The sequence below is a fragment of the Neolamprologus brichardi genome, chromosome 10, assembly GCF_056152115.1.
Source record: "Neolamprologus brichardi isolate AB-2024 chromosome 10, ASM5615211v1, whole genome shotgun sequence".
Lineage (NCBI taxonomy): Eukaryota > Metazoa > Chordata > Actinopteri > Cichliformes > Cichlidae > Neolamprologus > Neolamprologus brichardi.
This window is the reverse complement of record NC_142113.1, coordinates 14,145,194-14,171,581: the sequence shown is the minus strand read 5'-3', so window position 1 is coordinate 14,171,581 and position 26,388 is coordinate 14,145,194. Positions and strand designations below refer to the sequence as shown.

Here is a 26,388-nt window from a genome sequence, read left to right as displayed (position 1 = left end):
ATTGATGCCAGAAACCAGACTGCTTTGAGTTGACGGGAAGGTAAAAATAACTCAGATAACTACTGGTTCCAACCAGGATGCATTCAGAAGAGCATCTCTGAACACACCAAAAGCCACACGGGCAACACTCTTAAGAACTGAAACTACAACACAATTTGCACAGGCTCACCAAAACTGGACAACAGACTGGAAAATGTTGCCTGGTCTAATGAGTCTTTGCATTTGGATGGTGGGATCAGAATTTGGCATAAACATGAAAACGTAGCCTTGTGTCAATGGTTCAAGCTTGTAGCATCAGTGTGGAGGATATTTTCTTGACGAACTCTTGTTAAGTATTGTTTAATTGCCACAATCTACCCAAGTACTGTTGCTAACCATGCCCATCCCGTTATGACCACAGTTTGCCCATTTTCTGATGGTTGCTTTCCACAGGATAACACGCCAAACCTTTGAGATGTGGAGGAACGGGAGATGCACATCATAGACATGGAGCTGCCAAATCAGCAGAAATTGTCAATATGGAACAAAATCTGATGACCACCTTGTTGGATCAGTACCATGGAGAACAAAGGGCAGCTCTGAAGGCAAAAGGGGCATTGAAGCCAGCGCTAGGAAGGTGTAACTAATGAAGTGGCCGGTACTTTCTCCACAAATATTTGACTCTATGATCAGCTCACGAATTCTGAAAAATCTTGATGACTACAACACATATACTAACTTGCCAGCCTGACACTGCTGGCAGCTGATCAGCTGTTTGATATATTAGGGCACAGCTGACAATGAGAAAGGCATTTCTTGTTCCCATGGTGATGAAAATGCTTATGTAGAGGGATCCACAATGAGAACAATTACTATTTTTACATTAGTCCTTTATTTTTATGTCTCCCAGCACACACACACACACTTCATATTTCCTATTAGTTTTCTGTTGTTACAGTAATAAAAAGAAACTCAACAACCAGAAAGGTGAAATACAATCATTTTTAATTGCAAAAAGGATACCGGTTAATACATTGAATGAAGCACTGAAACAAGCCACTGTGACATTGCAAAATACCACTAAAAAGGACATTGTAAAATTTCAGAGAAACAAAATAAAGTCATTCATTCGATCAGAAAGGCATACATATGAAAGAGAGAACAGGAGGGGAGCATATTTACACCACGACCGAGAGTCCTGTGTCTCTACAAAACAAAGTGTGTTTGGAGGCCTCCTCATTTAAGACGTTTAAAAATGTTTTTACAAATGGCCGTTAACAAAGTACAAGCCTGTTATGTCCCAGTTTAACTTTCTATCAAACGATGTTCATTTTAAAAAGAAACAAAAAAGAAAAGAAAGAAAAGACGGCGGAAAAAAGGCACCATCCATCTTACATGGCGGCTTCTGGTTTACACAAGTCAACCAACGTACTGTGGTAAGCGTTTTGTATGCTGTAGGTATTAAGCTGCAGAAAACTCAAGCTGACGAGAACAGTTATTAGCACGTTAAGTTTTACAGAACTGTTTGAGAAGACTGACAACAAACAGGGTCTTTTGTACAAAAAAATTAAAAACAATTAATGGTGAAGTGAGGTGTCCCTGTTGTTGGATTAGCTGATAATGTTACAGTAGCTGTTTTGCTGGTTTAACAGCGCTCCCTGCAGGAGAAAGAGTGTAGGACACAGCACCAGATAGTGTTGCTTTAGCCCATTACAAAGCTGCTATTTAAAGCTCATCCACAGGGCAGGCACCAAATCACTCCAAAGATGTGCAACTTTGGGAGTGCCGCTTTGTCACAATAGAACAACTACACGGAAATGTCGGGGTTTTGTTCGTTTCTTATTAAGGTTATTATTATTAAAAAAAAAAAAAAAAAAAAAAAAAAAAAAAAAAAAAAAAAAAAGGCCATGTACAGAAAGAAAAACCAAACTGATTTTTTTTTAAAACCATTCTCGATTCCAAATGCATAGATATTAATTTAAAAGAATGCTACATATGCAGCACGTCATCTGTATATTGAGAAATTGGTTGTAGTCACACCTTGTAATGCTGGCAAGTAGGCAGTAAAGTGTCTGTTGCTGTGGTGAATAAGTAGCTCCCTGCTTTGTGCTTCACCATAGTCCAATTTAGAGATTTCTCAGGCTCGATTCCCTGCAAAAATCTGAGAAAACCCCTTTTCAGTAGATTTGCTTGACACACGATGCGAGTCCAAGTGATAGAAAAAGGGAATATGGCGATAGAAATAAAAGATTGCACACAAAAGCTTGCGGGGGGGAAAAAAAGTGTTTAGAGCTCACGTGAGCAAGGAAAACTAGGAAAGAAAAAGTCCTACACAAGTACCCTCAATATAAGTTAAACTTTATAAAAATTTAAAACCCACACATCGATTTAGACAACTGTTATGTTTTCATCACTCCTCCCCTCTTAAATTGGAGAACTATGCTGAGCCATGCAAGAAAAAGGGAGATATCCCACTACCGTTAGCGCCCTGATAAAACTAACCGCCTCAGATGAGCATGATTTAAGCATGACATATTTGGATGCTTTTCAAAAGTAACATGCATAAAACTCCAGGTGTGCTTCTTCCACAATATTTTTATTTTAAATTGCTTAAAATGAAATACTCCCACCTTCTTTTTTTTTTATTATTTCTTTTTTTATTTTATAAGTCTTGGTCAAAAAAAGAATACTTTGGCTTTGAGACCTTTATTTTTATTTATCATTTCAAACTATAAAAATGTCACCACTACTTGTTGTGAAATCACTTCTAATAAGTACACTGTAAGATGTGATAAACTGGTTTTAAAAAGGGATTCTTCAGACTGTCGATAAAAACTGTATACTGGATGTGCATTGGCTTTTTTTCTTCCTTCAGAAGGGCCTGTTGGATCTTCCTTTGGTTGTTTTTATGCACAGTTAGGTCCTTCAAAACAACATCATGTGCTGCCGCTTGTGACAATCTAAAAAACACAGGGTGGGGGGGTTGTTATGCAGCATGTAAAGCCTACTATCTGTATAGAAGGTCAAAACAGAGGACTGGCCAACTTAAAGAGGTGTGGGATGCCTTTTCTTTACATAATCGTCCCTGCGCCTGATTGGATAAGATGAACAGCAATTAAAAACGTGAGGTTGAGTGTTTTAGATCTTTGTTATTACATATATCAAGCCGGCAATATGAAATGTTATTAAGGAGACGCAGTCAGGACTGCATCCCACACATCCTCTGTCAAGGAGACTTCATTGTAGTTTTTTGTCCCACTTTACTTTGACCCTGTACCCTGTATCATGTTAAACGAATGCTAGACATTGTAGTGACATTACGGAAGCACAGCAATGGACATTGGGTGAGATGTTATGATGGATAGCTATACACAGTATTTACAGCAGGTTAGAAAGACTAAAACTGGCTTAACAGACTTCCTTTGACAAGAAACCTTTCACTTAGAGGGCAGAATGACACGGAGGAACATCACAAATACGATAAGTGATACAAAAGTTTTGTTTTGTCATTTCTGACCAACACCCCTAAAAATACCCATTTGCTGCTTGGAATTCTGTGACTGAAATGTTTAAAAGTTAGGGTGCGTCCTTTATAAAAAATGTATGTATTCAAAATGATTTTTTGTTTCCCTTCAACACTGAAATCTGTGTGACAGTGATCTGTGAGAACCCTTGAGAAACAGTGCCCATCCCACATAGAAAAAGCAAACCTGGAAAAAGTGAGCTGAGTGTGAGAAGAAAAATGATTTCTCTGTTCTGTTTGTGCCATTCTCAAGCAGCAAATGGTGTCGTAGCCCTGTTGGCTAAGGCCTTTAAAAAAGAGACAAAGAGTGGGTTATGCTAAACAGGTGGCACTGTGAGTGAAGGTGGAAAGCAGCAGAGGTATAAAACTTCTGTGTATCTGATCCCAAAGAAAAAAATAAAACTGGAGGGGAGGGTGGCAGCAGGAGCCAGGAGGTCTACATTGATTCACCAAGAGAATCATCATCATCCAGAGATAGGGGCAGGTAGAGATCCTGCAGAGATCCAGAGGAGCACAATTACTTTTGGAAACTCAAACTAAAGAGCAAATAAATAAATAAATAAATAAAACACAAAAAAAGACAACAGGCAACAAGATGAAAGGTCAGGAGAGGAGGAGAGGTTAGGGTACCTTCTGCTTGTTGTTGAGGCCTGGACTGGTAGGGGTGGAGGTGGGGGAATGCTTGGAAATCGGGGTGGACAGCTGGCTGCTGGAGCCCGTCCCGTTGGCTGGGAGAGCCAACACAGAAGTAAAAAGCGGGGAGGAAGACAAAGAGGGATGAGGGAGGAGGAGAGGGGAAAGAAGTAGAAGAGGTAAACATAGAGTGGATTAGAAAGTTTGCAAGAGAAGCAAAAAGGAGAGCAAGTCCTGAACTGTGGCCTCATTTGGCCGTGATGTACAGGGACCCTTGCTGGTCCAGGTTTTAGGAGGCTGACAAGTTCTGTTTGTTAGGTGACGTTTTATTCACTCGCTCTGCGTCTCTGCGACGTTGCTAGGATTCTGTGTGTGTGGAACACTGTTTATATCCAAGAGCAGTGTGATGTGATGTAGCCGTGAGTGTTAAGTGGCTTGAAAGACTTTTTGTCTATAAGAGATGAAAAGAGCGTGAGCCAGATGGCCGGTCTAAGTTTAAGCCAGCGACTGTTGGAAACACAAGGTGGATAAAGCTTCATTGTAAAGCCGCTGGCTTCGTTTAAACACTCGGGCAGATCGACAGAAACCCCACAGCCAAACAGAGAAATCACAAGTCCCATTATCCTGGGCTCTTTAAATAAAAAGAACTGCACTCTCTGCTCAGTCTGTGTGGGAGAGCTGCTCGTGTTTAGATGTACTGGTTTTTGAGACACTCAGCTGTGAAAAGGGCCAAAGACATCAAACGAACACAGAAAGTTGCCCGCACTGCCACGGTTTGGGTCTCAGATTTCTACATCTGGAATATTTATTCGGCTTCCGCAGAAAACCCCTCGCATTGTGTGGTTGTTTTGATGGCACATTACTGCGTGTCATTGTGTACTTTAACGCCGGCACAATGGCAAACGCACACTAATACAAACTGCTATTCAGTATGTCATGGTATGTGTGTTAAAAGAAGCAGAAAAAAAAAAAGCAGAGATGTTGGTGGTAGAATAAACTAATCCTCCATTTCAAATGAATAAAAAGAGCAGTACTGGGATTTCTAAATACTGTAATACCTCAATACTGCCCAAGTCTGCTGTAAATGAGCCGTATTAGGACATGAATTCTGTAAAGTGCGAGTCTTGCTATGATCACGCCGTTTTAAAGTGTACAGATTTCCCTGGCAAATCCCTGAGACTGTTCAATTTTTCATAACATTAAAACATCCATTTCTATTAGGATTCAAAGCATAACTCAAAACATTACTGTTGTTGGGTGGAAACATCTGTTTTATATGGTTGTTTTAGTTTAAAGGCTTTTTAATTTGTATATTAAGGTGTTAAGACTTGTTATGCCATAGCAAACGGCATAAACGACAATCATTCCAAAGCATAGAAAATCTAATTTCATTAAACTCATCAGTACTATTGATTAATTGACATAAATATGCACTTCCTTTCATGCCTCACGGGAATTACAAATGTGCTTAATGGGTAAATAGTTTACTGCCTCCACACGATGCTGGCCCACCACCTGCTGTGTTAGAGTCCAGACATTTACCCATTGGTGATCAATAAATATCCATGACAGCCAAAGGACTGAGGAAACCTGCAGAGAGCAGGAGACCTCCTCACCTATTATGTAATGCAGCAACAGTACATGAAAAAACAAACAAACAAACAGGCTATTCCCGGCATGCCAGCACACTTCCAGTTCCGAGCAATATCTCTCTTTACAATATCTCTCCATATTCCTCAAGTTGTTCTTTTGTTTGCTCGTTTTAAATCATGCCTACAATTTTAATAAAAACTATTCGGCCGCTGAATGGTAAAGCTATGTAAACTCGGATGGTACGGTTTTCCTCACATGAAATATTTAAGCGTGAACCAGCTGTAGAGTCTCCATGCTCTCTCGCCTCCTGGATGTTATTATTAAATGTTAAAGTGCTTGATCGTCAAACAAACAGCTCACAGCTGTTTAAATTGGCTTTGTTTACTTTTCATGTTTTATTCATGCTTTTAAAGAAACTACAGCAGAAAGATTATACTAAAGCTCAGAAGACCCACAATAAAGAAAAGCCCCCAGTTTATGCTGAGATTGAGTTTTTAACCATTTACTGCCTTTTAATCAAAATTACACAGAATAAAATTCAGGTAATATTTAAAGAAAACAAAAAAGGTGTAATTAATGATGTCATGGCATAGTTTTCCTTTCAGATTAAGTCAAAGGTCAATATCAGTTACGTGAATCTGCTACAGTATCATCTTGTATTTTCATTCACTTAAACAGAAAAGACCTTGTTTTTAATTGTACACCAGCTTTGATTTCTAAGGTGTGGTCGGCTGCTTTTTAAAAAGGGAAGGGCTAGAGTGTAGGTGAGATGGTATCGGGCTCACTCGATTCAGCAGGAGACTTGCAGCGCTTGATTGGACCAGGACTCTTGGCTGAACCTCGCTGAGCTTTGGGTCCCTTCATCACTCTGCATTCTGTAGAGAGAGAAAAAAAAAGCACAAAGAAAGTAATGAATAACATTTTTTTCCCCTCCCAACAGAATAATTGAGCTGCTCATACTCCCCAGTAGAAGGCTTTTCAAAATGTCTGAAATGAACCCACATGAACCCACCGTTCATGCCTCGAGTTCAACTCGTTCATTTCTGTTACGTCCTTTTTTTCCTCCAGCAGGTTTTTCCTTTGTTGCCAACCTCACATTTTAAAAAGTGCGTGTAATCAACTATGATACATTTCCCCCCCCCCCCAACAACAATTTGGTGTTACAATAAACAACATGCATGTAGGAATGTGCAGTCCATTCTGGGTCACTGTATTAATCAGGGTAGACAGACTCCAGACACTGCTACTCCTCCCTCTGCATCTTCCCCTCTGTTTGTACCGCCAGGCTCTCTTCTCTCCCTCCCTCCCTCCTCTCTTCCACTTTTGATGCTAATTATACTATCCGTCCTCCCTTCGTCTCCTGAGATCTCGCCACGTCTGTCTTGTCTCCTCTCTCAACCTTCACACACTGTTGGGTACAGACGCACGTTCACGTGCTATTGTTTCCAAGGTGTGCCACCACGCATCTGACAGTACCTCAGACTAGCAGCTTGTCAAATCTTCTCAGTGGTCTCAAAGCAGAATAAAGTCTGTTAGAGTCCCTTTTGGCTTTTGTTAATGTTGCAACTGCATAAACAGACCTGCAGGTACTCATGCACTCCTTTCAGTCGGCATATTTATCATAAGGAGTGTGAAAAAAATAAATAAAAATACTTGGGCGATATTAATCCATTTTGGTAGCAGTAATCATGTGATTGAATATATTTTTCCCATGTAGATCTTTCAAAGGTCATCTCCAGCCCAGAAAACTTTAAAGAAATATTTCATAGCATATTTGTCGTGTGTCTTTCTTGCCTGTACAGATTCTTAAATTTGAGAAATGTCTGGTTGATCTCTATAATTTGTTATAGATACAGCCATCCATACCGTGATGAATCACAGAGAAGCCAGTCTCATCAACTCCACTGAAGCCAACTCAGAAATGCCTGCTTGAGCCACTCAGCCATTTTATTTAGCATTGGCCCCAAGATTATTATAGGCTGAATGAAATGATTTAGCTCGAGTTCAGTGGGGGGAGTACACAGTTAGAAAAACAACGCAGATCATTATAAACTAACCGGCATCTCCATCCCGCCGAGAATCTTACAAGAAACTTGGGCAAAAAGAAGAGACGAAGGTAACATAATGATGGTTATGAACCCTGCATCAGCACTGCGTTAACATAAAAAGACAGACTGAATGTTTCGAGGAGAGCACATTAGGTGGAAGTAGGTTGTTAAAAATAGGGATTTCAAGTCTGCGGGGAGAAACTCAGAGGGTTGGCTTTATATTTTCTCTCCTTGACTTCTCAGCAGTATCACTACCAACAGATCAGCTGGCCTAAACCTGTCACAGGACAGATTAATGGCTCTTCTTTTTCCTGCCTTTTCCCATCCCTGCTGCCGGGTGCAGATAAGACTTCTCTCAGTCTCCTTTTTAGCCTCCCTCACACATATACAATTCCATCCACAGAGCATTGTACATGAATAAAACCTGATGAAAAGGATACATTTCTTCGTCTCTGTAGACACACACACACACACCCAAACAGAGTACACTTTTTGGATGCTCATGTGCCGTGTTAATTCCATCTTGCACAAGAACTCTAGAAATTGGTCATAAAAATGTGCAAATTAAGCCATCCAGAGGATTCTTGGACGAATATGTTAACGTCATTTGCAGTTACAGGTCATCTCTCTATACAGCTGATATTACTACATGATAGTTCAGTTTCAAATGTATATTTTTAATTTATATAGCACCAAATCACAACAGCAGTCACTTCAAGGTGCTTTATCATGTAAACTAAATATTATAAAGTAACCCTACAATACTAGAGTGAAAACCCCAACAAGCCAATGATCCCCTTTGGGCAAGCATTTGGCAACAGTGGGAAGGAAAAACTCCTTTTAACAGGAAGAAATCTCCACCAGAACCAGGCTCAGGGAGGGCCAGCCATCGGCCATGACTGATCAGGGCTGAGGGGAGGAAGACAGGATAAAAACACTGATCCAGCCCAAACTATACGCCTTTATCAAAAGGAAGCCTAATCTTAAGAACAGAGAGCGTGTCTAGTCTCTTGAATCCAAAGTGGGAGCTGGTTCCACAGAAGAGGGGGCCTTAAATGGGAGGCAGAGCCTTCAGCCTTAACTTTTAAACACCAGAGAAACCACAAGTAAGCTTTCAGTCTGAGAGCAAAGTTCTCCAGTGGGGTGATATGGTTCTATGAGGGCTTTAAGATAAGATGGGGGCTGATTAGCAAAGCCCTTACATGCCAGGAGCAGGATTTTAAACTTGAGTCTGGATAACTGATCACTACTGTGGCTTTAAAATAAAAATGGAGATCATAAACTGTTCAACCCCTCCTCCGACAAGCTGCATTACAGTGTGTGGCTACTCGCTTAAGTTGATTCCATAATGGGATGCAAAACAGACCAATTCAATCATGCTTACTAACCATTCTCATCCAAAGAGAAGTCGTCCTGTGCGTAGCGGAATTTCTCTGGTCCGCATGCAATGAAGACGTCATCATCGCCAAAGAAATCTTGAAGGCAGGTGACCTGTTTAGAGACAATACAGTAAATTTGAGAAATTGGAATATAAAATATGAAAGTAGAGTCTACTGGCTCTACTGTTTTACTACAAACATAAGAGGCTGTGGACTCAAATATCCCAAATTAATTCCACAATAGCAAACCTGATATTGGAAAGCATGCAGGAACTGTAAAATAAAGAAGGCATTAAAAACCTCACTTTGGGACCAAGTCCCAGATTCCAAGGTATAGTCAAAGTGTGCTGCTAATCCATGGGTTTTGTCTTTAATAACATTCCTTATGTGTATATGGTTAGGCCTTTGAAGAAAGCCTAGATAGTCTTATTTTCTACAATCTATGACAAGGACTACCAAGATTCCAAGGCAGAAAAATAAAGCCAAAACCCTACATTGACCAGATGTCGATAGTTGTGGTTCCAAGTCATCAGGTACTATAGAAAGAGTACCCTCATCTATCTTTTATACTGTCCATGGTCGTGGCTGATCCGTGCCAGCCTGTCTAAAGAGTTTAAGTTGCTTTGATGTGGCCACAGACCAACTAATTTGTCCTGTCAGCCATCAGCCTTTTAAATAACTCAATGTGCTTTTAATGATGTTTATCTTATATTGTGCTTTGCTAAATTGTTGCGCAATTACCATTGATGGTTGACCACATACAGGAGCTTCCTGGAAAGGTGATGTACAAAAAAAAAAAAGCTGCCAAGTGGGTGATACTGTCCTCTAGGAAAACACCGATTCGGACGCACAGACAATAGAAAATACTTTACTGAACACACTCAGGCACAACAGTGCTTTGAGCTAAACTCTAGGAGCAACTAGCATGCTAACCTGCTAAATGAGTTAATTAGCAATAAAGATACAGCAGAATGAGAAAGCATGGAGGCTCAAGCATTTAGCCCCTTTCATTGCACCAATGTGTTCAACTGAATATTGATCCACTGCCCATACATAAAATATAAAGACATTCTCAATTGTACTCCTGTTCCCTCCAGTTATCCTGGAGTTTATAGGAGTACATGCCGTAATGGCAATGCATCCAACATTTTTAAAAATCACAAATCTATACCCGATTCTAGTGACAAGGAAAATTTCAGAGACCACCAAGTCCTTCATATTCTCCTTATAAATATCTGCACAAATCCGGCGGTTGCGGAGGTGTTTAATATGAATAAAAGACTGACGGATCTAGGTTAGGAGCATGTCACTAGCAAACGTAACATTTAAAAGGCCAATCTTACTATAGAAGCTAAGATTATGAGTTTGCCAAGAGTACTGGCAACTCAAATGTCTATCACTATATTCTAGATATGAAAACACACACACACACACACACACACACACACACACACACACACACACACGTTTACGTGAATGAAATCACTAAATAAAAACTTCCGATCTTCAGGTTGTAGCAGACCTGTGTGTTTTGCTCGTCTTGTTTACATACCTTTAGATTCATGTGACAAAACATTAACACAAAAGGCACAAAAACGCCAGACAAATGATAATGTTACACCTTTCCTGTAATGTTTAAATGATTCGACTTCCTTCCCCAGGGTCTTTTCACTCTAAAGCAGCTGTTGAGACAATATGGCTTACTGAGTGGACAGATGTCTTTGTGCCACACCTTCTCCCCCGTTCTCCATTATATGGACTCTGTTACCAGCTCAGACACGCCTATTAAAGCCATTCAAGCTCAACACTGCTCTTCTTTCTTGTGCTGATGAGATCTGTTACAAAGCATATCAGTCAAATTTCCACTCTGCCTTTCAACACCTGTTGAAATCTCTTCCTTCTCGTTAGAATTATAGGATCAAAGGACTACTATAAGTGAACTACAGATAACTTGCCCTGTATTTACAGATGGAATTTGCTTTTTTATTTAAAAGCACGTCAATTTTCACCAACACAAGACCGTCTTAGAGATCCACATGCTGAAAAACAGCCCCATGTTGGGGCCCATGCCAGGAACAAGATGCATCATGGGTTGCTACTGTGATACACATTCAAACTATGAGCTGCAGATAATTTGGGATCTCACCACCCCAGCAGCTGCAATGTTGGTTCTCCGTCCTGCTAGACAAGCTAAAAGTGTGTGGTGGTGACTTGTTGGCGTGGCATCCAACAGCTGTACCCTCCTCTGTGCCCCACAATATTCCCCCCAACCCGGGCCTTTCAGAGCCCTGCCAAGCTACAGAGATGGTGCTTCGACTCCAGGGATCAAAACCTAATTGGTTTTTCAGCTCGGGCTAATTTACAGGCTACACACTTGGGTTCTCTTTAGCGTTCGTTATCAGGAAATTGGATACATACATACTACTTTCATTAGGTTAAACTGTTGTATGGCAAGAAGGGCACCTGACAGTTAATCATAATATGGAAGCATTAGTAGGTGTTCTTTCTACCCTTAAGGCGAGTGGGTGGAGGAAAGGAGATGAAAATGGGCCGAAACAGCGTGGGTGGGTAGACGCTACTGAATGTTTTTAATAGCTTTAGGAACAGAGATGATTAAAGGGATAATGTTTTAATCCTATAGACTGCTACTTTATTCTTTAACAGATCGCTACTTAAATTTAAGATTCTGGCTGCCTGGCACGCAAGACCACTTTAACTTCCAACAACATGTCTAATCTCTGATGGGAGAATTCAGTATGAATGCTTCAAAACAAAAGATACTGAATGGGATTAAACATTGAAATGTCTGAACAATATTACCGCTGCAAAGAAATTTAACTCATACTGGCTTTCAAAGCTAAACTCTCCCGTTCTCTTATCAGAGGCTGAAAGGAAATTAGCCTTACGTTCAAGCTTCCATAGTAAAAAAGAAAAACAAAAACACCCCGAAAACCCACCAAACTTCCTATCTGATGAAGAGCTTTGGACTTTTAAATGTTTTCAAAGTCCTAAATCCACATTTTGTATGATTACAGTGCCAAACTCTGCCCAAACCTCCATCCTGCGTCAAACAGTCAGCAGCCCTGTTGTGTATTAATAGTGACTAACACTCTATAAAATTGGCCTGATAAGTTTGTAGAAATTTGTGAGGGAAAAAAAAAAAAAAAAAAAAAAAAAAAAAAAAAAAAAAAAACACAAACAAAAATCTGCTCTGCATGTGATTAGATCAAATGTAAAATATCAGAGTCCATTTAGAAACATGGCATGGATGAGGAAGGCACATGCCGGCTTGGGAGCGCTTAGGTTAGGAAGCATCCTCCCTCGATCTGAAAAGGTCAACCTCACCCATCTGACAAAGGGGTCCGTGAGGAGGACAATGAGCTGACCTGATGCCATTTTACTTAAATGGATCAAAAGCGCTGTCATACTGCATTTATACATATTACTCTTGCACTGCACATGTCAGGGTGAGTGTACCCATCTCTGCATTTACTGGTGTGATGTGGGCGTATTTTTTCTGAAAAACTGGCTCTTTACAGACTCCAGGTGCCCTCCACCCTCTGTCCCACCAAGCCCATCCCTAATCTCTGCCTCACCAGCTGTCAGGTCCACATGACCCCCAGGAAAAAGGAAAAAAAAAAACAACAAACCCACCGGCAGCCATGCAGGAAACCTCCAATAACAACAACTGAATTATTCAGAGTTTCTTTAACCCAACTCGGCAAGGGCAAACGCCCTTTAACTGGATGATGGTCTTCAGTTCCCCAATGCCAGTTAAGAAGTGGGTGGAACCACAGTACTTAATTTCTGCAAAACAGAAACCTCCTGGGGTGAACAGTAGCTTTACCTCTCAGAGGTTTCTGAGAAATATGGCTCCATATGTGCAGCACAATAGGATCTCTATGAAACTATTTGGAAAAAGCATTGTAGGATAACAGTTTTATCCATCGTCATAAAACACGACTGATATTAATAACACAGCAAAATAAGTGCTGTACTTGCACAGGATCAGAGCCACCCTTTACCACAACTGGGGGTAATCGGTACCTCAGCTTTCCAGCATATGGCATGCTACACATTCTTGTTTCAGGTGCAACTAAAATGCCTTTGTGCAAAGCAGCAGGGAGGATTTTCAAACAAAGCTATGCATCCTTTGTCTTTTTTTCCCCCTTTTCCTTTAAGGACAGCTGGTTAATATTGACTTCAGCTCGGCCATTCAGCTGCAGTCTGAGCAGAAATGATTCACAAAGACTTGCATCCATCCATTTGTAAAAATAGTCACAATAATTCCTGTCAGTGCAAAAGTAAAGCTACTCAGTGCTGCATTCCAACAATTTCACTAACCACTACTTACCTTATGAACAGTAACGACTGAACATAAGCTTTAATGAGTCAACAGAAGGTTAAACACTGGAATAGAGTAGTGTGAAACTGATTACACACATCTGATGTGCTCTGCAAAGTATTCTCATATCAGCCTAAGAAAAAAAAATGGTCTAGTGTAAAACAGGCTGAGGAGCAAGAGAAAAAAAAAAAAAAAAAAAAAAAAAAAAAAAAAGGACCTTGCTTTTTTCAGCCTATGGGTAAAAACGCCCACAGTCTCCTCACTGAGCACACAGACCTGATCAATATCAGTACCTCTGCACTGAGTGGAATATTCCTCCAAAATACACACTCTCCAGTTAGTTCATTTCAGACAAGTATAAAAAAGCAGCACGTCAGATTATCTTTTAGGACAGCTGCAGCTCAGGTATTGATAGAATTTCAGGACAAATTTAGTAAATCGAAAAAAAAAAAAAAAGAAAAAGAAAAAGGGGGGGGGGGGGGGGTGCATTTGGGCATCAGTAATTGCTTTACAGGAAACTGCTACCAGTTGCCTTTCTGACCCATCTCTGACCTTCATGCACCAGCGTACTGCTTGTGCGTTACCGTAGGTGCTCTGGATGCATTTGGAGCACAGATGAGCCAGTTAGGCCCAGATATCTGCACAGTCATGGGGACCAGCTGGTGCCTGATGCAGTTTTAACCCCACCCCCCTCGACTCCACGGAAGCAGGCTTTCCATTTCGCTGACTGATGTGGCCTTAACATTATTAAACAGTGCTTCCTCTTCTTCTCCCCCAGGTCATGCTCACTTGTTGATGTGGTGCTCGTTGCATGAAAGTGGGGCTGTTAGAGGGAATAAGCATACATGTACAAGCTTCTCTGCCTGCTTGCAGTGCCTCATCACGAGGGACCACGCCCCTCCGTCACCCTGCCTGTCTGCTTGCCTCAGTTTAGCTGCATTTGCGTGCACGTGTCCACACGTGCACGCAAATGCAGTGAGCTGCTGACAGATGAGGACTAGAGGGCAGGGCAGGTAAGACCCAGCGTAAAGAGCACACTCAGCGCATTACAACCATTGTCACAAACTGAATCCATCACGGTGGAGCTTATTGCCATGACAACTGCTTCTGCAGTATGGCAAAAGCAGACACTGCTAGAGCACTGATAACCAGGGAAAAGCAGGCTTTTCTTGCCCGTTAGCAGATGTATTTTAGTCGTTAAGAAGCTTTGAACCCGAGCATACATCCGTCTATTAATTCAGTGAATAATTTGTTACCATAGTTATTAACCGCTAAAGTGAACTGCAATCTTTTGTTCTCTGACAATAACAGCGCGACCTTGTGCCTGAAGCATCCATTTCCCCCCCTCTGTGATTGTTTAACAAATTCATTTTAAATGTTAAAACAAAAAACAAAACATGAAATTACTGTCAATGCAAAAAGAAATGCTGATTTTCTGCCTGTGACTGATTCAGTCATAAATGCAACGCAGCCTCAGAAAAGAGGATTTTTTTTAATTGAATACTTTCTCAGTCACATCTTACTTTCTCTTAATCTCAAGCAAACCTTAAAAACTAAAGATCCCAACCCGAATCTTAATATTAAACACTCAAATCTGTTACAAAGCTCTCTGCTCTGCTCCAGACTTGTGACAATGCACCAGGACAAAACGACACAGCAGCACAACGCATCATCAAGACGTTTCACAAATGATATTTGATTATGGCGTCTGTTAGACGATAACCTTTTCTTAAGTGCAATTCAAATGAGCAAGCAGTGAATTTTAAATGCAAATCAGAGCCAGTCTCCTCTGCAGACACCTCTATAAAGGGGAAAGAATATAAAATGGCTGCCAGCAATTAGATAGACGCTCTCCAACCTGATGTAGAAGCAGTGAGGGCAAATGAAGTAATGCACTTTTTCCCCCCCTCCATAGACTCAGGGAATAATTAGCCCCCCATCAGTGCAAATAAAATGATCCTAATTTGCTGTAAGAATGGTAATCCTGAAGCCACTGGCCCCACCCTTCCTGATTGGGCTGCAAAGCAGCAGCATTTGAGGGAAAAATGGGAGTGATTTTGTTCACAGCACTTGCAAAGAGGGGCGAGCAGGCTGTCTGCAGAGTCCATTAAGGAAAAGAGGAACGTCAAAGCATGAAAAGCAGCCATTTTAAAAATGCCAGGAAGACAACCTGCAACGCCTTCTCACATTTTGGGCACCAGCAGAGCTGATAAAAAGCACACATACATACACACACGCCAGAGTGCTCACACAAGTCACACCCAATGATGGAATGTAAGCAGGTAAAATAAACATGACATGTGGTCTCTTTTTTTTAATATTTTAAATACTAAAGGGTTGCTTTGATAGTAAACTCTCACACCCACTACAGGATGTGGTATCTGACAGACCGGTCCACACCAGCTGGGCTCTCTTTGTGCCTGGGATGTGGTCTCCTAGCAACCAGTCCCAGCAGCTATCGCAGCGGAATGGGAAGAGGAGGATCGGCGCAGAGTCAGGGAGGGGTGGGCACTGCATCAATATTGCTTCTACCATATCACCTCCACCACAGAGCAGCTGCAATGTGCCTCTGCACACAAAGACGCCATAATAACGTGCACTGCGTTTCCTCACATTTCTGTGCATTAATGTGAAACGGGGAGTCGCAGGCAGGAGCAACAGATCAGCAGACGTGAATTGTGAAAAAAAGCTAGCGCTACCATGATGGCAGCACAATCAATATGCACTGATTGGAATGCCTGCAATATGATGGCTGTTGATGGTGTGACCACAATTCATTTATCATTATGCATGTGTGTGAGGAAAGAGGGAGGGGAGGGATAAGGTGATTTCCATCTCCAGCAGGAGCTTCTGGAGAAAACCAGTACAAGACCCGGGGCGGCCAGACTGCACCCAAGGGACAGAGCATTAAAATCAAATAGCCTCCCATCTATCATTTCAGAACACCTCCCCTCCTCCAAGACGCATCTCTTTCCAGCATTATTAATACAAAAAGAAAAGGCAGTTCAACATGTAAGAGATACCCCAGTCAGTAATGCATTTGTAATCAATAAGACAGGAAAAGAGGGTTTGCGCCTAAGAATAGGCAAACATTTAACCATATCAAAGAGAGGATTGAGGAACAGATGTACACACACGCTTGTTCCTCATCCCTGCATCTGCCAATTTGCAGCGCTTCACACTAGTCTGGAACTCACAGGTATACAGGAGCAACGTTATCATGAGAAAAGCAAGATCAGTTATGCTATTACGGTTTAATAAAGTCAAAAAGGTCACCTCTGCAGACATAAATCTGAAAGCACAATCCTCTCCATAGCCAACCTTTTTTGTAATGCCACACACACACACACCTTTACAGTGACATCTCTTGATATTAAGGAATTAGTTAAGCGCATCATCTCAAACCTCTCCACAGCCTTACAGCTGGGTGATGCTGTATGGTTGCAGCTGCGCTTTAAAAGTATCCCAATAAAGTGTGAGCATGAATAATATATTATGTCCTTTTAGCTTAGCTGGTGTGTCGAGTAAACAATAGCAACCCCAGGGAACGACTTTTAGGCAATATTAAAATGTGCGTGTGGGCGTCTCATGCGGACATTTTTGTTGGTTTTAGGTAAATTCATACGGTTAAAAACGGCAGCTCGGTAAACTAGTATATATGTGAAATAGATAGACTTAAATATAATATTGGTACAGTGACCATGTCCCAGTCTAATGGATTCTCCCACAATCGGCAGCCAGTTGGGTTCAAGATCAACAAATAGCTGATAATTTTACCTGGTTTGACAAACTGGGCAAGTCATATAAAAAGACCAACATTGCAGACTTTGAGATGATAGACTAGTAATCCTGTTACTGTGCAGGTTTGTCTATACCTGCATTTTTACCCTACACATGTGCTGTAAGGGTAGAAATTGTATTTTACCCTTTTGGCTCAAAGATTCAGAAAATAAGGCAACCTCTTGGCCAGTAAGGATGTCAAGCTTTTATCTTAAAATTAGAACAGATGAATGTCAGCACTTTCCTTCTGGAATCATTCTTCCAAGCACAAGAGGATGTCTTGACTGGATGTTCGAACAATGGTCATTCGGTGTCACAATGTTTGCCTCCGAATGGGAACAAAATGGCAACAATACAGGGCTGGGCCCTTTTTGCACACTATAGTGGGAAGACGACGGAACTTCGCAGGACTTAGGCTTTTCAAAGCCAGATGGGACTCAGAAATACCAGTGGCCTAAAAAGAAACCAGCTGAGCAACAAAAGGTTGGCAGGCAAGACTCTAATGTCTCTGACCACAACACAGGTGACAGGTGACTAGGTAGCATCAGAGAAAAAAAAGTCTGAAGACAAACTGCTGACAGCGAAGGTCATACAAAGGTTGTTCCCACAGACGCTTGGAGTTCTCATGGAGCGACTATGTCATTGTTGGCTGAGGTTATGACAGAACAATAGGATTTTGTGGGCATCTTGTGTCACTTTTGAAAGTCACTGGAGTTAAAAGGAAACCACTGATGAGGCAACATGATCGTTTTGTCTGGTTTTTTACATTTCTAAGCAAATTATTCTGCTTCCTGCTTTCTCTTGATCCCGTTCATCACTGCCTGTGTGGGGGCAGATGTATGAATGACACACTGTCCTCAATCCGACCACAAATTTTCCTATTGTGCAACTTTGTTTACATACAGTACTGTACTGCCTTTATTTCACTTATTTCTCAAACAGAGGGCTCTATCCCAAATTAAACTAATGCAGACATAAAACTCCATCCGCAGCATGGTTCATTTGAATTTTAGCAGGTTAGACATTTTCATATGCACATCACATGCCGTAAAGTCCGATTTTCAGCAGCACGTGTGAGCCAATAACTTTATATCACGGTGTAAAGTGACAATACCTGCTTGCCATCCAGAGTGTAGATCCTCTTAACCACGCCACTCTCCAGTTTAATGGCCTCCGTGATGTCAGTGAGCACCTGCTCAAAGGAGTGTGCGGTCTTCTTATTGAGCAGGAAGCGGACAGCTTTGCGTGGCTTCACGCCGCTACGCATGACCGTTACGAGCTTGGGTCGAATAAAGTCCTTGGTCTCCCTGGACTCACCGGCAGCCTTTGCAGCTAAGGACTGCATGTTCTTCTGGCTTGCTGAGGCCTTTACATTCACAGACCAGTTGGGGTTGACGTTCTTTGTGTAGTCAACTTTCTTGTAGAAGTTCTCTGATGCGCAAACATAGCTTTCCCCTGCGGAGTCAAAGAGAAATTGGGTTAGTGTGTCGTAACACACTTATTTATTCAACTTTGGCACCTGAGAGTCCCGCAGCGTCTCTCTACTCAAAGATTTGAACCTTCAGGAACTTTCAAGACTAGTGGGAGGGAAGAAAAGATTTTTAAAATGACTGAAAATCACTTTACTTTGCAGACATTAGCATGGCTGCTGAGGTCTTGTTTGAAGTTCACAGACAGGCTTTGAACCACCAGACTGCGTTGCCATGAATATTTGCAAAATTTGGATCACTGGATTGCCACAAACTTACCCCATTTTACCGAGATAGCAGCACCATTACGACAAATACCATCAGAATTAACCCCTCTCCACTCAGTATGGAAACAAACTTGTTTCATGCTTTACTACTTTGGATCAGTCCTTGCTTTGAAACCTGAGGTAATAAGATCAATGTAGACTGTTTAATAAACATGTGTCAATGATTGCTCTTCATATACCGAATGATTGCCACATTTTCCTAAAATATCTGCTGTATTCATCATCAGTTCATAGTTTTTACTGCAGGCTAGACTTTAAAGACAAAAGGCTGCTGGGGGACGGAGGGAGGAAGAAAAAAAATCTGGCAAAAAGGATACAATCCAGAAGGCAACAATTAGGCCAAATGTGGAGAAATTGCAGAAGAGACAAGAGGAACAAAACGGGATTACACTGTGCAGAGGAGATTGAACAATTAATTATATCTCACAAAAGGAAGCACAATGAAACAGCCCCGCCACCCACAGTGCTAACTCTGCACCCCTGCTCGACACACATATACACAAAACATAATACACACACACTCCTATCTTTCCTAAGCAGCTCAAGCGGCAGAGATGATCACCTCATTTTAGACAAATTAAGCTGCAGTTTATCTTCCAGCTTTACCCAAAACTCACCCCGTCTACCTCATCCCTCAGCAGCCTTAAAGGAATCTCGCAAAGTCAAGTCTGTGTGTGAGTGGAGAGAAATAGGGGAGAAGGAAAAAAAAAAAAAAAAAAAAAAAAAAAAAAAAAAAATCTGGGATGTTTTACTTTCTAAATATTATACCTGAGAAACCCTCATTCAAAAAAAGAAAAGGGGGGGAAAAAAAAGACAGGACTGGGGTTTAAGCAGCATTTAACTAATATCGTTGCTCTCACTTCATCCGTCTGACTTTCCCCCTTTTCAAATTGCAAAACCTTGTTTAGTATTATCCCTCCGACACATCCCATGTCACAAATTCAGCTTCAGGCTGCTGCAAATGAGCGACAGTTTGACTGGAACAGCAATTTGCGACAAGCAGGTCAACACATGGATCATCCATTTGATGTCGAGCGAAGATTTCCTTCAGTCACCATGTTTGGCAACTTTCACTACATAAATTTTTGGAGGCAAATGAATCACTTCTTGTCCTAGCCGGTGTTCTGGTGCCAAATAGAACAAGAGCAATCACGGTGGCAGCTGCTCTTAAGGGTGTCTACACTACTCCAGCTATCAGACAGAAATGCAAGCTGAACAGCTCCCCAGATTCTTACAGTAGCTATAATAATCTTGACTGCTGAATCAGAAAAATCCAAAAATCATAAAAAGGTGTAACTTCAATTTATTTGGATTTCTTCTCACTGTTGCTATGGGTACTGTGGGAAAGGTTTAATAAATATGCATAAAGAAATGTGGATGGTGGTTTCTTCAATGATGAGATCCTAATGATTTCAATTAACAAACTGCTCTCTCATGCCGAGTGTAAAGATCCAACTTTAAAGTACAGAAGGAAGCCCTCTGAGAGTCTAAACTCAACACTGAATCTCATTAAGATCAAGACAGAAGACCCACTTTCAGCTTTATTAGCTGCAATTAAAGAAAGGAAAGAGCATGCATGTGGATGTTTAAAACAGATTGGCCTTTTCACTGCATTGTCCCACTTGTTTAAAACATTTTTTTTTCTTTTGACAAAGGCAAAAAAATCGAGACAACTTCAGTCAAACAAAACTGCCCCACTACCAAAAAAGTAGACCGATGTCAGTCAACTGCATAAACACAACTCTTTAGACTAGAATTTAATACTTCATATGGGAGATTAGAGAAGTCTAGACTGAACAGATTAGACTTGTAATCTCAAAAAACTGCAAGTTTTATGTTTCTTTCTAATACTTCTCAGCAAAGAAACTGGCGGGTATCTTGATGGCCCACCTTTTCACAGCAGTTCTACCTTTACCAAAACCTTACAATGCACCAATATTTCATGGTGTTAAATCATATACTACACATTTGCTTGGTCCTGCTGGAACATTTTTACCTTCCTCTAGGTCATCCAAGGTTGCGATCTTGCGTGCACCATCAATAGTGAAGATGAAACGCACACCCTGTGGCAAATTGATGTGGTCGGACAGCGAGCGCGTCAAGTCGGCCAGGAGAGCATCAAAGGTGCGGAATCGGTCGTTGGCTACCGCGTACACGATGCCTTTGAAGAAGCGGTCTCCGTTGCGGTAGAAGCGCACCTTTTTGGCTTTCTTCTCGTTGGTGAGGGCCTGCAGAGTGCGTGTGCGGTAGAAACTGCAGTGGGCGCTGTGAGTAGGGCTGGGGAGTCCATTCATACGCCCGCCCCGCGGGGTACGAGAAGCCTTGTCTCGCTCGTCAAAATGTCCAAAGTCTAGCTCCATGATGACTGAAAGTTATGGTGGTTGTGACAGATGTGTTGGGGTGGTGACCAGCTCCAGAGAGTCTAGGGAAAGAAGGAAACAAGTGCTTGTAATGCATCACCAGATACTGCGGTAGTATTAACGGTTAATGGTCGTATGTTCATGACATTTCACTCAGGGCAACATTTAATTCCATGATTGTGACTTATTCATAAATCTGCATCTAAATAATCCAAAATCCAGAGCTAGGTGAGGATTAGGCACAGGAATGAAATTAAGATGATTAGCCAATTGCATCGCTAATATTAAAACTGGAAACCAATAGTCACTGAACTTAAATTTGTACAGTGCTGCCCTGGCATTGCCCATTAATTGTTTTCTTCTAAGACAAGGAGTATGTGTGTACTCATGGCATCTGAGGAACTTAACACCCAGTGGATTTGCTATTTTTAATTCCCCTGATATTTATGCAGTATAAAACATGTATCCAATATAAAGACAGTATAAAAACACGGACATGTTTTATAAGAAATTAAGAAAAGAAAAATATGCCGATGCAGATCGGAATTCCACCAGGTGATAATTGTTGTTGCAAAAAGACTTGAGAAAACAGCTTTCTGACTTGACCTCCATCAACACTTTCCTATGAATTTATGGGTTAGACCAGGGGTGGGCAATCTCAGTCCACGAGGGCCGGTGTCCCTGCAGGTTTTAGATCTCACCTTGGGTCAAGACACTTGACTTCAGGACATGTTGAGGAGCTAATTTAGCCATTTAAATCAGCTGTGTTGGTTCGAGGACACATCTAAAACCTGCAGGGACACCGGCCCTCATGGACTGAGATTGCCCACCCCTGGGTTAGACACTCATTTTGGGTCATACCAAATTTAAAAAAAAAAAAAAAGAAAAGAAAAGAAAAATTAAGTCAGTTTTTAAGAATCTTGGTCATACCATGTTTCAGACTTATGAAACCACACACTCATTTGCTAACAACTTTTCAATTACAAATCGTTAGCCAAGGACCATATAGTTTCACAATCTAATCTGCTCCTGCTTTTCACATCCATTTTTTGTAACCAAGATGGCGGAAACAATAATGCTGAGGCTTCAAAATGGTATTTGAGAAACCAGTGCTTGACATCTTGGTAGTAACGTTCATGCCCCTGTATTTATCCCACTGTTAGCAGGGAGCACAGCTAACAGGCTAATGTTTGCCTCCATTTTCTTCTCTCCTAGACTGTCCTCCCATCAACTATTTCAATAAAGCTGCTCTCATTTAAATCATTTTCCTTTTTTGTAGTTAAACAACATAATGAGCATTACATCATTATGACAAATGGAGCCCATTAAGGCTTCATGTTAACCAGCTGTCATTTATAAGCCATTTCCAAAGCTGGCACTGTGTGCAGCTAAAACCCTGATTTAATCATGATATCTAAAAGGAAAAAAAACAATGCAAATAATTCAGAGACAGCTGCAGGTCATATTTACACAGAAAATAGTCACTCAGACACAGCAGCAACGGGACACTTTCTCACATTCACTTAAATTAATTGCATAGCAGCCATATTGGTACTGCCTTGTTTTAGCTAAGGTATCCATGGCAACAGCCGGCACACCATTCTTCCTGAAAGAGGCGTGGCCAACCGGTGCATTTAAAGCTACACGTACTAAAAACCGCTGGTCATCAATCCACACTGCATGTCAAACTAAAACTTTGTCACGCATGCATTAACATTTTAAAAAATACATGCAACACGGGACTTTTAATAAAGACTCTTTGAATTTATACACATAAAGTTGTATGACCCTAAAATACTCCAGATGCAATGAGTGTGGAGCTGTAAGTCTCACTGACTGTTAGAACCACACTGCTTTATGTGGCATGTAGCACATGATAGCTCCCCCTCTTCTGAAGTCCGCCTACAGACACCTCTGTGCAGCTGTCTCACTTGGCCAGATGAATCAGTAAGTGATGACTCAGTAAGCTAACCACTAACACAAAAGATTTTGGAAATAATGATGAAGTCAACTTGTATATTGTCCCATTAGATATCTGAGATATCAGTGATATCAGCAGAATCACAAGGAAATTATACAGCTCAACAACTCAAAAAAAAAAATGCTTATTCTATGAGGTTGACTGCCCAAGGTTTTATAGCAAAAGAAGTAGTCTGCTAGTTAACCTTCCACCTGATGACCACAAATAAACTCGCCAAAGCCACAAAAACTCATTGAAGAGCATCTTCAAACTGATACTTTTTCAACAACTGACACACAGACACCCATCAAACGCCCACACCCATTCACATGAAAGGGGAAGTGCAAAGTTTAAAGCCCCGCTCCATGAGCAATGTCTCCCCAATTTAAACTTTAAAGGAGAGTATTCTTTTTAAAAACATATTTGACGAGACTGAGCCGAATAGCACAAATGTGAAGTGTCACTTTTCTGTCACTTCTACGGGCCCCGATATCCTCACAGGACTTGTCATTATTGACTGAAAGGTCACTGGTCTTTGAACACAACTCCACTCCGAGTGGCATTTTAACAACTCAAGATTTGACTTTGACATTTTTCAAGTCACTTAAGACAGAATTCATTTGGCATCTTCTGCCACTGAAAGTCAATCTTGCGTCGTAATATGAGGCGGGGGTCCTCCAAATCATCAGGGAGTGTTTTAGTGGATGTGTGTAGTGAGGATATGAAATTTTAGGTGTCAGTGTTTTGCAAAATTCTCAAAAACTAAGCTTTTCACTTCCTTCTTTACATGCGAGTCATCTGATGTACAAAAAAAAAAACACGGTTCGCTGCTTTCAGTAGACCCAACATGGTTATATGAAAATGAAGAAAGAAAAAAAAAAAAAAAAAGGAAGCAGCTTGGAAAACAATAAAAATTTGGGGACCCACCTTTTAACAACAAGCTGTTGTGCTGTGATATTCATTGCAAACATATATCCAGCCCTGGTGCTAATGTTAAGAAGGCCTAAACCAATTAGTCAAAACATTCACACAAACTGGTGAATGACACATGTCACAACCCATAATCCTCCACTATCCTGCCTCTTTCAGTACCACATATGATTACAGCACTGTATACATAACCATACTGACAAACGGGGTGGGGGGGGAATCACCACCCATTCATGTGGCAGGTCGACACCCCCCTTTCCCCACCAAGCATGCTAACCTTTGGCTGATCTGCTGACTGGTGTTTTATGATAAGCACACTGACAGGGGAGGGACTTCTGTGGACTGGGTGCTCCTTAGCTGACAAAGGCCAGGTTTCAAGCCCATCTGCTGCACTAATAAGCAGAGCGAGCAGTGACCCTTCCCCAGAAAAGCAACCACTAGGACAGTCCATTGTCTCAAACAGGGTGCCTGCCTTTAGACTGACATCACCATCGCTGCTGCTCCTGCTGCAGCCGGCTCATTCTCCTGCTCAACTCCAAACTACATCCTCCCACAGCTTTTTAGTGTTAATCTGCACGGACACGACTGTTTAAAGATCACCTCTCTTTGTGGCTGACACACTTGACGTTATCAATCAATAAATCTGGTTAAAAATATGCGCGCTTTCCCCACTTCCAAATTAAGCGCAAACCTGGACATCAGGCAGCACTGCGGTATCATTGTGTGGTGTCATTGATATATTTGTCTGGTTCTGTGTTCCTGACTGAGCCACCCACACCCACACACACTCCTGACAAACCAGCACCACATTATGACTCTTCAGTCCGCGTCAGGAAAATTGATCTGCGTGCGGTATGTCTCACACCAACACACGGAAAGGTAGGTATTAAAAAAGAGAAAAAGAAAAATAAGAGCCACGAAAGGAAAAGTTTCATGACACTACTCTTTTCATTTATGATGGATGGTGTGGCCACATGGCAGAGACAGCAGCTTAAAATGCAAGTTCTTCTTGAAATGAAAGGGGAGGGTTGGGCGTGTGTACGCCACAATCCACCTGCTCAAGCCTAAATTAAAAAAAAAAAGCCTGATATAATCCCTTCCAAAATGCAAAAAATAAAATACTACAATGATATTCAAAGTTGCCCCCTGAGAGTCAAAATCACTGCAATGTAATATATACTTTCTTTAAAAATTACTGAAGTCTGCTGATTATCCCACCCAGTAGCGGACTCACCTGCGTCGCTGATTGCGGAGTGTGTGGGGGAGTGGATGTGAGTGTGTGAGTCGATGCTGCAGGATAGCGGCACGCTGTCTCTCCCCTCGCCTTTGTCTGTTTCCGTCTGAGTGCCGGAGTCACTCCTTGCTTGAATCGAGCAGCCACTGGGTCCTAAAGAGCAGTGGACCCGCCCACTGAGGAAAAAAACTGTAGGTGCCAGTCAGTGTGGGCTGGGGTGGAGCTCCCATCAGGGTCACCAAAGGTAGCTCTAACGAGCAAATGAGCAAGAATTAAAGGTGGGGATTATTTACAAGTCATGGTTGAAAGATGAAAGCGGCTTTTATCACGTGATGTGTGAGTGTGAGGCAGATCTTTCTGTTAAGATGGGAGAAGAAAACTTATTCTTTTTTATTTTATTTTTTCCTGTAAGAATTTCAGCTATTTGTTTTATTTTGAAGATTGTGGCTTTCTGTGAGTGAACTGTGAGAGCTGAAGCTAAGGCATCACGAGTTTCAGACAAACCACAGTCTGATGCCTTTGGTCTGGTGGAGCTCTTTGTTAGGAGCAGATAAAAGCTTGACTAACTCGCAGTGATTGTATTTGGCTTTTTGTGTGTGTGTGTGTGTCTTCTCCTAAAGGAGGATTTCATTGTCGGTGAACTGTATATTAGTATCCCAGAAGTTGATTAAACATCAAGACTGCCCATGTTCAAAAGGGCGGCTTGCATTCAGGCAACTTGCTTTCTTGCAGAACATGTGCATTGTGAACATTTCCCACAGCTTCAATGGAAGGTGATTGTTTTCTGACTTGAATTCTACTTTTCAGTTGCGTGTTTGCTCTAGTGGTAACAGGAAAAATAAAATACCTGATAATGGGTACGTTGACC

At 41.5% G+C, this 26,388-nt stretch overlaps 1 protein-coding gene across 1 annotated transcript; it reads right to left on the bottom strand.

Annotated features, from left to right (window-relative positions):
• Window positions 1-967: 967 nt before the first annotated feature.
• LOC102796990 (neuronal migration protein doublecortin-like) lies at window positions 968-25,655 on the bottom strand. Its single transcript, XM_006802243.3, has 7 exons — window positions 25,521-25,655; window positions 21,033-21,458; window positions 18,395-18,735; window positions 9,165-9,267; window positions 6,514-6,603; window positions 4,133-4,230; window positions 968-3,995 (listed from the first exon to the last, which is right to left on the bottom strand). Exons 2-7 carry the CDS (start codon window positions 21,394-21,396, stop codon window positions 3,939-3,941), a joined length of 1,053 nt encoding a protein of 350 aa, XP_006802306.1. The 5' UTR covers window positions 21,397-21,458; window positions 25,521-25,655; the 3' UTR covers window positions 968-3,938.
• Between the last annotated feature and the right edge of the window lie 733 nt (window positions 25,656-26,388).

Excerpts from the sequence above, each read along its gene's own strand:
- LOC102796990 (XM_006802243.3), bottom strand. The coding sequence starts at position 21,396 with ATGGAGCTAGACTTTGGACATTTTGACGAGCGAGACAAGGCTTCTCGT. Across the intron at positions 18,736-21,032 it reads CTTGGATGACCTAGAGGAAG|GGGAAAGCTATGTTTGCGCA; the intron begins GTAAAAATGTTC and ends TTGACTCCGCAG. Across the intron at positions 4,231-6,513 it reads CAAGTCTCCTGCTGAATCGA|CCAACGGGACGGGCTCCAGC; the intron begins GTGAGCCCGATA and ends TGGCTCTCCCAG.